This window comes from Sinocyclocheilus grahami, unplaced genomic scaffold (assembly GCF_001515645.1).
Source record: "Sinocyclocheilus grahami isolate Dianchi unplaced genomic scaffold, SAMN03320097.WGS_v1.1 scaffold46.1, whole genome shotgun sequence".
NCBI classification, from domain to species: domain Eukaryota; kingdom Metazoa; phylum Chordata; class Actinopteri; order Cypriniformes; family Cyprinidae; genus Sinocyclocheilus; species Sinocyclocheilus grahami.
Window position 1 is genome coordinate 1,445,992 of NW_015505225.1, and position 15,558 is coordinate 1,461,549.

At 34.8% G+C, this 15,558-nt stretch overlaps 1 protein-coding gene across 1 annotated transcript; it reads right to left on the reverse strand.

The window, feature by feature from the left end:
• Positions 1-848: 848 nt before the first annotated feature.
• ypel2b (yippee-like 2b) lies at positions 849-14,445 on the reverse strand. Its single transcript, XM_016268495.1, has 5 exons — positions 14,236-14,445; positions 5,664-5,893; positions 5,401-5,444; positions 4,117-4,225; positions 849-1,553 (listed from the first exon to the last, which is right to left on the reverse strand). The coding sequence occupies exons 2-5, from the start codon at positions 5,778-5,780 to the stop codon at positions 1,464-1,466; spliced, it is 360 nt and encodes a 119-aa protein (XP_016123981.1). The 5' UTR covers positions 5,781-5,893; positions 14,236-14,445; the 3' UTR covers positions 849-1,463.
• Positions 14,446-15,558: the final 1,113 nt, after the last annotated feature.

Genomic DNA, 15,558 nt, shown 5'->3' on the forward strand with positions numbered 1-15,558 from the left:
AATTATATCCCCACTGGATGCAACAAATGCCTAGTTTTTAAATGGGTTTTAATGTTTTTGTCCTGTTGCTCCGGCCGGACAGGGCATCACAGTATGGCAAGGGGCGTAACATTTCCGTCACACGCTTGAGGTATTCGGCCAATCACAATGCACTGGATAGCTGGCCAATCACAGCACACCTCGCTTTTCAGACCGATGAGCTTTGTAAAAATCAACACGTTTCAGAAAGGCGGGGCATAGAGGAGAAACAATAATGTACAGTATGTGGAAAATAATGTTTTTTTTAACCTTAAACCACATAAACACATTTCATTACACCAAGTACACAAAATAATGTTCTTTTTAGCAACATCATATGACCCCTTTAAACCGTGCTTCTGGCCAAAATACGAGTCCATAATCTGTAATAACGCTTCTTCCAGTTTGAAAAATTGTTCCCATGTTGTCCTCTCACATCAAAATAAAAATATGTCTAGAAACATTTTGGACTGCTTTCAATCGTAAACAGTGCTTGATCTGTGCATATATCTCTCCTGATTCAGACGAGACAACTTTTTCACTATAGAGAAAGCATTATTATGGATAGAAGACTCATATTTTAGCTAGAAGCAATGTTTTAAAGTTAAAATGCCTTAATGATGAATTAGTTTCTCACAAACACACATCATTTTACTTCACAAAACAATAATTAATGGCCTGGAGTTACTTGTAGATTATTGTGATGTTTTTATCAGCTGTTTGGACTCTCATTCTGACGGCACCCATTCACTGCAGAGCATCTGTTGGTGAGCACGTGATGCAATGCTAAATTTCTCCAAATCTGTTCGATGAAGAAAACAAACTCTACATCTTGCAAAGACATTAATCTTCATTTCTGTGTGAACTATTCCTTTAAGCCCTGTTTGTTGGTCCGTCAGAGCTCCCATTCAGAGATTTCTCCATGCCAGTCCTCCTCACTGGCGCAGATGGTGCAAACCTCAGCTGAATTCAGAAAGGTCAGCCTGGTAGCTTCTCATTGACACGAAGTGGAGAAAGCCCCATCAGCTCGGCGAACTCGTGACCGTGATCCTGCCAAGCACAACGAGCCCCCTGAGCCCTGCCTTATGTCATATACGCATATGAATAGAGCCGCTTGTAGTATAAACCATCAGGCTGAGATGAGCGTGACATGCAGTATGCTGTTGTTTTTACACACGTATGTCTGTACACCTTGTGTATGCATTCATGTATCTCAGTGTGCTCCCATGTGCCGGGCCGGACACACACACACACATGCGCACGCTCTCCTCCAGACACACAAAGCCCCCCGGGGTGGCCTACTGTCCAGACTCGGTCCGGCGAGGCGCGTGTGTGTCAGCAGGAGATGGAGGGTAGAAGAGGGTTTAAGAGGGTAATGGCAAACCAAAGTCAGTCATTCACCCACACATTCACCATCCACCCGTTGCTTTCTCCAGGACGCTCGCTCAGTCCCAGCCGTTGTCCTTGATCATGTGGGCGAGCTCGATAATGAACTTGCCTTCCTTGTACTTCTGACTGCTCTCAAAGGCATGTTCCTAGGGGCAGGAGGAAAGCGAGAAACGATATTGACCGCAGGACTAACTTGGATATGAAACTTATCATTTATAGGTCAGCAAATCTTTAAAAGAGCATTCATTTTGATTTCATATAGTTTTGACTTTTTCAACGCCATTTTCAAGTAAAGTTACAATTTAAAGGTATAGGTAAAGGTTTGTAAAGGTATTTGTATTTGTAAAATTAGTAAAATTCTGTCATTAATTTCTCACCCTCATGTTGTTCCAAACCCGTAAGACCATTCATCTTCGGAACACAAACTAAGATATTTTTTATGAAAACCGAGAGCTTTCTGACACTGCATAGACAGCAACGCAACTACCATATTCAAGGCCCAGAAAGGTAGCAAGGACATCGTTAAAATAATCCATGTGACATCACGGGTTCAACCGAGAATACTTTTACGAGAATACTTTTTGTGCGCAAAAAAAAAAGACGATATTTAACAATTTCTTCTCTTCCATGTCAGTCTTCGACGTGCGTTCACGACAGCACCATAACACATGACGTAGAACCCAGATACGCTGTGATTTGTTTTCAGTAGAGGAATGCACATGCGTGCATCATACTTTCGTGAAGACGTGGCGGAGACTGACATGGAAGAGAAGAAATTGTTAAATAAAGTCGTTACTTTTGTTTTCTTTGTACACAAAAAGTAGCTTCATAAAATTAAGGTTGAATCACTGATGTCACATGGAGTATTTTAATGGTGTCCTTACTACCTTTCTGGGCCTTGAGCATTTCAATTATGTTGCTGTCTATGCAGGGTCAGAAAACTCTCAGATTTCATAAAAAATATCTTTGTGTTCTGAAGATGAACGAAGGTCTTACGGGTTTGGAATGACATGAGGGTGAGTAATTAATGACAGAATTTTCATTTTTGGGTGAACTATCTCTTTAATGACTCTAAAAATGTCATGTGGTGTAACCATCAAATAAAAGTAATAACATTTTCATTCCACCATACATTTGAGATTATACATGTTAATCATTATTTAAAAAAAAAAAAAAGAACGTTTTTTTACATATACTTTTCAAGGCAAATTTTTATTTTTCAAATATCATGTATTATTAAATTAAAATATGTTTTATGGAGAGTTGCACCAAATGACATGTTTACAACCTGAACTTGCCTTGCCCTATCATAAAAAGGTCAAATTATGTCAATTATGTCTGCAGGTGTCCTATGATATAATTTACATTTTTATTTATCGTATTTGGTAACACTTTACAATAAGGTTCCATTTTTTTTTTACTATATTTAATGCATAACTAACATTAACAGTGGGCAATACATTTGTTAAGATATTTATTAATGTCTGTTAACATTAGTTATGAAAAATACAGCTGTTCATTGTTAGTAAATGTTAGCTCAGGTCCATTAAATAACATTAATAGATATGATTTTTGTATGAGTAAATGTTGGAATCAACATTAACTTATAAATGCTTCAGAAGTATTTTTCTGTGTTAAGTTTGTTAACTAATGTTGTTAAGTAATGTTAACAAATGGAACCTTATTTTAAAGTGTCATCTTTTATTTTTCCCCCTGCATTTTGGAAATAATAATAAAAGATAATGTCATAAACAACAAGGTTTTCTTTTCAAGATTTTCATTCCTATAATGAGGATCTATTTCTTTATTATTGTATCAGGACAGTTTTATCCCTGACATGAATGGCTTTTTAATGTATTTTTTTAATAAATAGGTAGGACAAAAAAGTTTCACTAATGCATTTAATATCCTGTTTGTCTTTTCTTTTTATAGCCTATGGATGCAGGCAGCAGCGAGCACTCATCAGATTTCTGGAGAAGGGCACTGGGTCCAACTTCCCTGCAACTCTGAAACGTCTGCATTCACATTGACATAAATATCTGACGTGCTTATAAATAACCATGCCACTATGGGAACGTATACTTGTTTATGTGCTTACTGGTGTTTGCATCGGTCAAGACTCCCATGTCAAGGGCGACCGGAAATCCACCAGTGCTGAAAAAAACCAATCGGCATGCGGCACAGCTGCTGATTAAAAACGGACACCATGCAAGGAATGTGTCCTGGTTAGACAAGCCTTTATGAGCAAGCTTAAAGCCGTGCATATTAAAAATGTGCTATTATCTCAAAGTGTCCATGACTTGTTTGGTCAATGCAAGCACATTCAGATTCTTCAGGTAAATGAGGCTCCAAGTAGGTTATTTGTTAAACTAGTTTCTTTGGATAGTTCACCCAAAAATGAAAATTCTGTCTTCATTTACTCACTCTCATGTATGCATGACTTACTTTCTTCATTATATGGACAACAACAGTGAAAACATTCTTCGAACATCCTCTTTTGTTCTCCACAGTAGAAAGTAAGTCAATATTTTCATTTTTGGGTGAACTAATGTCCAATAATGTAAGCTACAGCATCTTGTACAGTCATAATTTAGTTGTATAATCTTCCACCGCCTCTCTTATAACATCTAAATGACCTGTGTTATGATGTGATGTCAGTTTTTATGTAAATGTCCTTTAACTTTCCATGTGTTGTGAGTGTTTTCTTACATATTTCCACCCCAGTGTGGTTTTGCAGTTTTCGCAGTAGATGTCTGCCACTGCGTGAAGGCCCGTGAGCAGAACCCTCTCCTCTGCAGGACCACATCCCACGTTCACCCTGACGAGACCAGTGAGACACAGTCATGCACAGGAAGCTACAGTTAGGTTTGTGGAAACATAGTAGACATGAGTTTATATACTAACATTCAAAAGCTTGGGGTCAGTAAGACTTTTTTTTCTTCTTTTTTTGTAAAGAAAATAATACTTTTATTTACCGTGGATGCATAAATTGATCAAGACTTTAGCATTAGCTATGTTTCCACCCAAAAATTGAAGTTGCTGCAAGCCTGTGGCTGTTTTTGCCTACATAATAAATGACTTGCATGCAGACAACATGCAATAACAAACACTGTCATGTTATCTTGTGTTCGGATGCCTGATGTTTATGAATGTAATCGTGTGAGACAGTTTTGATTATACCAAATCATTTTGATGACAGACTTTGGCTCAGGCATTTCAAAATTATTAAAATAATTTTTGAGATGAGGTGCGATGAGATCGGTGCACTGGTTAGTTATCCAATCACATAATCTGTTTAAGGCAAAGCCATGTGACTTTTTTGATGCCCATCAAGAAATTTATTTGGTAAATGTGTGTCCATTATTTGCCATTTCTTCTTAACAAATAAAAAAAATCTGACTAAAGATTTGTATGTGCAATTTTAGAATTTACGTACATTTTGCCATTTCCATGCAGTGTTTTTTATGCGGTGTCCTACAATTTGTATAAAAATAGGTGGATGGAAACATAGCTATTGTCACAAAAGATTTGTATTTTAAATAAATGATGTTCTTTTGAATTTTCTTTTCATCAAAGAATCACAAAAAATTATGTGTATCAAGGTTTCCAAAAAAATGTAAGCAGCACATCTGTTTTCAACATTGATAATAATAATAAATGTCGCTTGAGCAGTAATTCAGCATATTAGAATGATTTCTGAAGGATCATGTGACACTTAAGACTGGAGTAATGATGCTGAAAATTCAGCTTTGCCATCACAGGACTAAATTACATTTTTCAAATTACATTAAAATAGAAAACAGTTATTTTAAATTATAATAATATTTCAAATTTTACGGGTTTCTCTGTATTTTCAATCAAATAAATGAACATAATATACTTCTCTCAAAAACATGAAAAAAACTTTTGGAAGGTAGTGTATAAACACACCACTTCTTCAAATACCATAACTGTACAATCAAATACCCATGTAAAAACACAGAAACAACTTACACAGAGTTGAACAGATATGCTCTGCCCTGACTTCCTTGAAACGACTAAAAGAAAAAAAAAGACACATTCCTTAGAGAGCTGCATATAATATCACGTCCTAATGTTAATCTGAAACTACAGTATCTTCTTTGTTATCTGATGTGATATTAAACAGCATGTGTTGATGTTCTAATCTGCAAGCTTCATATGCTTAACAAACATGTTTGTTCACACCCGGTTCCTGCAGCTGTTGTCAGGTCCTTAATTGTTGGCTCATTAATCACCTTGGAGATGAGCTCGTCATGGTTGGCGAGGTGTGCTCTGCAGTGGATGCAGCTGTAGGTGCGGTGGCAGCTGGGCAGGTACGCCTGGAAAGTTTTGGAGCGCGTCATGGTGACCATGGGTCGGGTCGGCGGGCGGTGCAAGAAGGGGCTGCCGGCCCAGGTCGGCTCACAAGGGAAGCACCGCAACACACAGGTGAGGGCCGTGGTGGGGCGGGGTGGGAGGTATACACCTGCGCACACACACAGGGATGTCCTGGGGTGAGTGACCTCTGAGTCAACCACTGCCGTGAGTTTGGGATGGAACTATCTACAAGGTTACATTATTATTGCTCAAATTTAGTATTTTAGTAAGATTAGGAATCAAGAACCAGTTCTTATTCAGAATCTATAACACTACTGAATCTACAGTGTGAATCTTACAATTCCTGAAAAGAATGAATCTTATAAGAAGTAGGGCTGCAAAATGATTAATCGATTCAAAATAAAAGTTTGTTTACATACTATGTGTGTACTGTGTATATTTATTATGTATACATATATACACACACATATGTATATATTAAGAAATAATATGTTCGATTTATATATAAAATATTTATATTTACATATAATATAAATTATATACAAGTGTTTACATACAAATATATATGTTTTAAATATATACATATATGTGTGTATTTATATATACATAATAAATATACACAGTACACACATATATAGTGTGTAAACATAAACTTTTGTTTTGAATCGATTAATCATGATTAATCGTTTTGCAGCCCTAGAAGAAGGAGCTTTTTAGTTAAAATATAAACATAAAAATCAACAGATAATTTTTCAATTGATGTTGCTGGTAGATATAATGTTGTAGCATCTGAGTACATAACTGTCCTTGCACGCTTTAAAACCAAAGGAAGATCATTGGTAAAAATAGAACATAACAATGGTCCTAAACAACTTCCTTGAGGCACACCAAATTGCAACTCTTTCATTTCCGAATAACTTCCATTATAAAATACACATTGCCTCCTATTAGTCAGATAACTTTTAAACCAATGTACAGTCTGAGAAGTAAATTTATAACATTTCAATTTTTCCAGCAATAATTTATGATCCAATACATCAAAAGCGGAGCTAAAATATAACAATACTGCTCCTACTAAATTATTATCATCAATCTGTACAAAACAATCATCTGTCATCTGTGTTAATGCTGTTCCTGTTGAATGTCCTTCTCGATATATGCATACTGAAAATCAGAGAATAAATTATTATTATTATATAGAATTGAATTTGTTCACAGACTATCGTTTCATAAAAGTTTGTTTACATACTATGTGTGTACTGTGTATATTTATTATGTATACATATATACACACACATATGTATATATTAAGAAATAATATGTTCGATTTATATATAAAATATTTATATTTACATATAATATAAATTATATACAAGTGTTTACATACAAATATATATGTTTTAAATATATACATATATGTGTGTATTTATATATACATAATAAATATACACAGTACACACATATATAGTGTGTAAACATAAACTTTTGTTTTGAATCGATTAATCATGATTAATCGTTTTGCAGCCCTAGAAGAAGGAGCTTTTTAGTTAAAATATAAACATAAAAATCAACAGATAATTTTTCAATTGATGTTGCTGGTAGATATAATGTTGTAGCATCTGAGTACATAACTGTCCTTGCACGCTTTAAAACCAAAGGAAGATCATTGGTAAAAATAGAAAATAACAATGGTCCTAAACAACTTCCTTGAGGCACACCAAATTGCAACTCTTTCATTTCCGAATAACTTCCATTATAAAATACACATTGCCTCCTATTAGTCAGATAACTTTTAAACCAATGTACAGTCTGAGAAGTAAATTTATAACATTTCAATTTTTCCAGCAATAATTTATGATCCAATACATCAAAAGCGGAGCTAAAATATAACAATACTGCTCCTACTAAATTATTATCATCAATCTGTACAAAACAATCATCTGTCATCTGTGTTAATGCTGTTCCTGTTGAATGTCCTTCTCGATATATGCATACTGAAAATCAGAGAATAAATTATTATTATTATATAGAATTGAATTTGTTCACAGACTATCGTTTCAAACACTTTACTAAGAACTGGCAGTAAACTTATTGGTCGACTATTAACACCATTAAAACTCAGTGCTGCATTTTCTGTAGAGGAGTAACCTTTGCTTCTTTCCAAGCTAAAGGAAAGATCCCTTTTTTAATACTAATATTAAAGATGTGGCAAACTGGTTCCGCCAAATAGTTGTCTTTTTACAAGTAATTTTACAAGGCGACCATCTAAGTTATCCATTCCCGATTGTTTATCTATATTTATAGTTAATCATTTTTGTTCCACTTGTTGTACATTTACTTTGTTCAATTCAAAGCATTGGGCTGGCTTATCACTTATTATTTTTTAAATTCAAAATTTCTTCTCTTAGTTTATGTACTTTATTTATGAAAAAAGTCATTAAAGTAATCAGCAATTTCATCTTTTTCATATAAAAAAGGGAGTTTGACCTGATTTCCTACCCATTACTTCATTAAGAATATTCCACAATTTTTTGCCATCATATTTATATTCACTTATTTTTACTTTATAAAACATCCTTTTCTTTTTCCTATTAATTTTAGTTACTTGATTTCACAATTTGCAATAAACTTCCCAATCCTCCTTATTCCCAGTTCTGTTTGCTATACCCTTTATTCAATTTAATTTATGTTGCCTCAAAAAAATTTAAAATAAAATAAAATAAAAACACTCAAAAATTATTTAAAAGTATGGGTAAACTACTTTTATGAGAATTGTTTTAAAATTATTCACTATTGAAATTATCTCATCATTTTGCACCAGAATTGTATTTTATTCCCAACTCTTTTCTTCGTCAAAAATACTAAAAGACTACACACCTCTAAACTTTGGTGTATAACTTGTCCTGCACAATTCACACTGTATCAACAACACCTCAAATTCAGTGTTGTTTTGTTAACTAAAACGAAATCTATTAAAATAATTTCTGTTAAATGCTGAAATAAAATGTAAATATTAGATGAAAAACGTTAAACAGAAAATTATTGCTAAATTATTATTAAACGTAAAACGTAAATGAACAGAAAAGTTGCTTTGGCAACTAACTGAAATAAAGTTGAAGTACTAAATTTACTAAAACTGAAACATTAAAGCTTAATAAAAATACTAAAAACGAAAACAGCACATAATAAATACTAAAACTTATGCTAAAATTAAAATGGATACATAACTAAAAAATATAAAAATAACAGCTAATTATTAAAAACATGAATAAATACTACAGTAGTAATACTGCTTGTAAAATAATTTCTGTTAAATGCTGAAATAAAATGTAAATATTAGATGAAAAACGTTAAACAGAAAATTATTGCTAAATTATTATTAAACGTAAAACGTAAATTAACAGAAAAGTTGCTTTGGCAACTAACTGAAATAAAGTTGAAGTACTAAATTTACTAAAACTGAAACATTAAAGCTTAATAAAAATACTAAAAACGAAAACAGCACATAAAAAATACTAAAACTTATGCTAAAATTAAAATGGATACATAACTAAAAAATATAAAAATAACAGCTAATTATTAAAAACATGAATAAATACTACAGTAGTAATACTGCTTAAAGGCACAATATGTAATTTTCGCCGCTAGAGGGTGCATATTCAAAATAAACAAAGAGACAAATGCGTAGTTTGATGACGCTGTGACTGAGTGTGGAATCATGGGAGTTGTGGTCTTCATCCCCACAGCCGATGCAATCCAACGGGACTCGGGCAGAAATCATGTTCATGGATGAGCTAATGATTTATTAACGTAGTAGAATGAAGCAGGGTGAGCGAAGCGAAACGAGGCCGCTGAACGAGTGTGACACACGGCTCGAAAGCAGCGGAGCTTTTATTATGCCACAGTCGACCGCTTCCGCTCCTTCCAGTCGTGCGTATGTGGGGGGAAAAAGAAGCAGTGCTGTTTTATCATACTAGATACATTTGAAAGTTCTGTTATAATGCTACTCTGTGCGGTCGTCACCGGTCTATTAAAACGCACAACATATTAAAGCGTGTTTGGTGTTTCCATGTTTTCTACAAAACAACACCGGAAATCGAGGGGTTATGACATCATTGGCAGGCGACACAATGACACTATGGACACAGTCTGTGTCACTAGTTAAAATTGCTTATTTCTCTGGATTTAAACATTCTTCGAAACATTTGGGATAATGTAAGTACACAAGTCAGCAAAATATATAACATTGTTCTAGTGGTTTTTGGATATTTTAATAAAAATATTGTACATATTGTGCCTTTAATCGTGTGAATTATTGAAAGGTGTGCTATAGATATAGAATAATATTTAAATCCTTATAAATATTTAAATCCTAACATCATGGTGGCCATTTCTGCATGATCAAACCCTCTTTCCATTTTGTTCAATAGTGGTGCAGATATTGCACACTTCACCTTTAAGAATGTCCATCGGTTAGCAAGTGTTTGCATGCACCAGTTTTTTTGCCTTTTTGAGGCTTTGTTGAGGCAGGGGTGAGCCCATCTTAAGAGTCTGGAGCAAAAAGCGGCTCTTATGTTCTGTCCATTGTTTCCCCGCCAAAGTGTGGGGTTGGAGAATAAAGAGTCTACTGATAGATCGAAGCTCTTTCCCACACAAACCCACAACCGTCGGCTGGCACAAACGCATACTCGTACTGCGACATGTCCACAAATAAACCCTCAAGCACACCCTGACCCATGCTGGTATTTTAGGACTCCGCGAGTTTGCTCAGGACACAATGCTGAAAGATCTTGTGGTGTTTTCTTACAGTTTACTGTCGACCAAACGATGCATTTTGTGACACTGCTGATAAATGCATAATAGATGAGATAATGGATTTCTCTTTCTCTCACGGAAGCTTTGGGAGAGACTAGTGGCTTTTATTTGTTCAAAGTTAATACTGGTTCCGTTTCAATATTATTTAAACTGAAATGTAAGCTGTTTTGTATGAAAATATCAATAAATTATAGCAAAAGTGGAATCAGGTTATCAGTAGATGTAAACTATCCTCTGAGACTCCATGCTGAAGGAAACGATGATCAAATCCACCTTTTAGTGCCCTCAAATTATTTTTCCAACCTATTCATGTCTTTGCTTGGGATTTTGTGTTTGTATTCCTCTTTATTCATGCAGCTGCAAATTGAATCCAGGTTTTGTATTCCAACAACAGGCAGATCGATAAAAGTGAAGCGAGAGAGTCTTGGTATGGCTTCATCATGCAGACAAAAACACATCAGATGAGCTCTGATCCAATCCATGAATGCTGATGAACCTTCAGGCACAACCAGTTCAAATACTGATCACTGAACCAATACATAAACTGTGCCACAGATCACAAAGCTGGACACAAGCTAGATGGAAAGCAACATAGCTTATCAGATGCTTTATAGTAATTTTATCAATTGTTTTTAGGGATCGTTCACAGTTCACACCAAAATGGAAATGCTGTCATCATGTCATTCCAAACTTGTACTTTATTTCTTTTATGGAACATAAAAGGAGATATTTTGAAATTAAATCACTTCCACTGAATAAAGAAAGTTATACAGGTTTAGAACGAACAACATAAGGGCAAGTAAATTATGACAATTTCATTTATGCATGAACTCATTTAAACAAACGATTCAGTCAGATTCTAAGCAGATCTGAGCTGTTCAGAGTGTTTTTTCAGGTTTGCAATGCTCAAAATAGTACAAACACTACTAAAGTACATTAGAGCATTAAAGGGTTACTCCACCCCAAAATGAAAATTGTGTCATTAATCACTTACCCCCATGTCGTCAATTGTTGAATAAAGTCGTTATTTTTGTTTTCTTTGCGTACAAAAAGTATTCTCTTTAAAGGAATAATTCACCCATAAATGAAAAGAAATTGGTCACAATTTATTAACTCTCACATCATTGTAGACCCATATGCTGTTATTTTTTTTCCCATGGAGCAACATTATTTTAAAGAAATTTTATATAGCTCTTTCCTTTTGTAAGAGACAAGTTAGTCCTCTACTATTTTTCTTTAAGAATGGTCATAGATTTTTTTTGTAAAAAAAATCATAGATGTAATGTCAGTTACATAAAAAAGCATTTTAGTCTAATTTGAATCCTAAAAGTAAGACTGATTACCCTTTGCCTTGACTAACTTCTAGTTGGTCAAACCAGGGTTGCCATGTCTGCAGTTTTACCACGGAATTAGGCTATTTTTACACTGTTGCTGTGAACTGTTTTTTTAGTCCACTTTAAAGCAATCTCTCCCCCATCATCCTGAAAGCTATTTCGACAGAGGAGGACCGCTCGGAATGTGATTTCGATGGAGAAGACCACCGACGGAGGGGAAAACCAGATAATAAACGCGATTGGACTAGTTTTGGGCTGGTCTTGAATAGCAATTATGCTGATTTTGTTTCACAGACCTGTCAACCCTGGGTCAAACTAGCTCTTTAGACACAAGCTGTGTCCAAAGTGACGTTGTCTAGCTAGCAGGTACTACGTTAGGCTTAAGACTTACTTTACAACCATTAAAAAAACTTTCTATATAGTATAAATATGAGTAGCATGAATGAAGTCCAGACATACATTTTCCGTCATTTTATCAGCAACATGTCCTACCAGCTACCATTCACAACTCTCCTCTGGCTTCATGCGATAGTAAAGTGTTTATCAAATGTATACTCCAAAATTTGGACAGAAGTAATCAAACATACTTCTGTCAATCATACCCCCCCCCCCCCCCCCCAACCATACTTTTATAATTTTGGAAAATGGTGTAATACGATGTTACGTCATAGCAAAATGATTATACAGCCCCTGTAATTTCCTGAGTGGGTCATGAAAATTAAAATGTTATGCTTTTTGTAATTATCCTTTTCTGATGGCTTGTATTTGCATTCATAAATGCAGTTTATTATGCACAGAGTGTCACAGTATAATACCATAGCTTAAGACCTGCAGGAAATACTATTGAAAAACGTAATCTCTGCAGACCGGATTGAATTTGACAGCATTTCAGAAATTACTTGTCAGCATTTAAGCTCTCCGAATTCGATCGTGTAAGAACGAGAGAGCTTGTTGAATATAAAACAGTAATCAATTCTTATTATTGTTTTATGTAATAACTCTCTGTTTGAGTGCTGTGCTGTACTAAACCTCATGTACTGACAGCATACTGACACATACTGACAGTATGCAGGGCTGGATTTCAGCCACACTGCACTACTGGCACTGTGTCCTCATGGCAGCCCAAGCATGCCTTCAAATTGGACCCCTGACAACAGAGCCATAAACAACATTTAATATGAATTTTTGAGCCTAATACAACATACCAGAGCGAATTCCCACTAAAAAAGGCAGTAAAATGTGAGACTTGTTGAAATGTGATCATCACATCACAATATCACAACTTCACAGGTTGATAACTCAACCCACTGCTCAATGCTGCAGTATAACTGTCATTAAAGTAATATGAATTCAAACCCAGGCATCAATGCTGTCTAGTTAGAGAGCTTACAAGGTTTTCAAACACAGTCAATATAATATTTTATATTATACAATATTTTATATTTATTTTAATATAATAAAAAGTCAAAAAGTCCATGAAAAGTGCAAAATCTGTGTTATGTGTGGTCATGAATTGTAGTGTTATAGTGATGTGGGTCAGTTAAACTAAATATTCTATTCTAAAAATTCTAAATACCAGATACTTTGGTTATTCTACTCCAATAAATAATCAATTTTGTGCATGCTGAATATTCTATTGCAATTTTATTGAAAAATGTTCTAAATATATTAAATTGTATTCAGTTCTTTTAAATGATCCATTTAACGCTGACTATTCTATAAAATGTTATAACATATTCTAATATTGAATGTTACTGAATGTTAAATGTCTGTAAAATAGTCTATTGAATATTATGCTTTTTATGCTGAATATTCTATTTTTTATAAATATATTTTTATTCTATATATATATATATATATATAAATTAGTTTTAGTTTTGAATATATATATAAAATTGCAAGTAGGTCTGCAATGTTTATTTCCAGGAGAACTCAGACATGACGCAGACTAGATAAAGTGCACACTAATGCAGCCCTAAATGCAGAAATGTCTTCATTTATGACTGATAGCACTTACATGTCATGCAGACACAACGATTAAGGAGATCACTGTCAGAGATGATACATGTGCCACTGCTGTTGCTGCAGTGATGCTGATGCTGCTGGTGGATGTGATAGTGGAGGTGTTAGATAAACAAGCATCAGCAGCACCACTGCGGACCTGCAGCACATCACAGCATCCAGCATCTCCAGCACTACTATAATGCAAAACTGCCATCATAACCTGATGCTCTTACACAGCTCACTGTCAATAGCAGTTAACATGATTACATAATACATAAAGCAGATGACTATACCAAACTTTCATATTTAACAACTCGTTAAAATGTCAGGCATTTACCTTTGAAAAGAAGAAACCGAGGTGGAGAGATAGTGGCACGCGCTCCTCTTCCGTGAAAGTAAATCAAGATTCACAGTAAACTTTGCGTGTGCATTCCTATCACGACAAATTCCCTCTCCCGCTTCTCTCGCGGTCAGTGTGGACGTGGTGCATGTAAACCAAGTTTAGTCTGGGCACGATCACACTGTACATCGCCTACAACGCGAATGGCAACTGCTTCCACCAATCACTGAGGAGCAGAGGCATAGCAACACTACGCTGATTGGACAGAACGTGAAAAAACTCAACCAATCATTATTTAGGCTGGTATCTACCTGCAGCGCTAACTGAGTTTAGGCAGAATTTGTCGTCAAAATCTAATTTGTTCGTTTAGTATATATTTCACTTTGGGCTTGAAGGTACAGCTGCTTCATCGTGTTCATTCTTTGATGAAATCGTTTCAAGGTCCTACCAAATACAACTATGTAAGTATATTCTTTTTTAAACTTTTTAAAACACCTTGAAGTACTACTTCAGCACTTAAACTCATTAGGAAATAGCAGTAAGGCATACAGCATAATCTATGACAATGAGTTAAATGTACGGTTGAAGACGTTTTCATGTTGCATACAGTATTTATATAGTATATGTTATTTCGTAGTGTATGTGTAAAGTGATATGATACGTTCACAAACAGTGCTTATATTTCATATGTGTTTGGTTGGTTAGTTGAAGCAAGTTTTAGCTATCATAGAGCGCCCCCTTCTGGTCAAAATGCGTTTTTTTCCAGTTATGGTCTGTATCAGCGAATGATTTTTAAAGTAACACATTTGTATCCAGTGTTGAACTTTGTGGAAACATTAAACTAGTGACCATTTGGAAAGTGTGCATTAAGAGATACTGTAAGAGTCCACAGTCCCAAAAGAGTTTTATGTGAGCCCATAATAACACTAAGGCAAGACATAGTCTGTTTAAATTCACTTATAAAATATATTTAATGGCAGTATATTCACATATCCAAACAGAACTGTGCTTCCGATACCAAATATTATCTATAATAACTAATCTTTGAATTACAGTACTATCATTTACAACTAAAACAGTGCACTGAATTCATACACAACCAATGAAAGTGGCTTGGAGAAAATATGAACCAGAAAATTAAACACAGCACAAAGCTAAGAGTTACTGTATCTGTATACACTTCACAAAAGAGGGAAACATTTGAACTCCACAAATGCTTGATTATCTAAAAGTCTTAAGATTCATTCTGTTCAGGAGTGAGTTACTGTCATGTCAGTTTTGAATGCATTCTGTTTTTCCTTAAAAGAGTGTTTCTGTTTA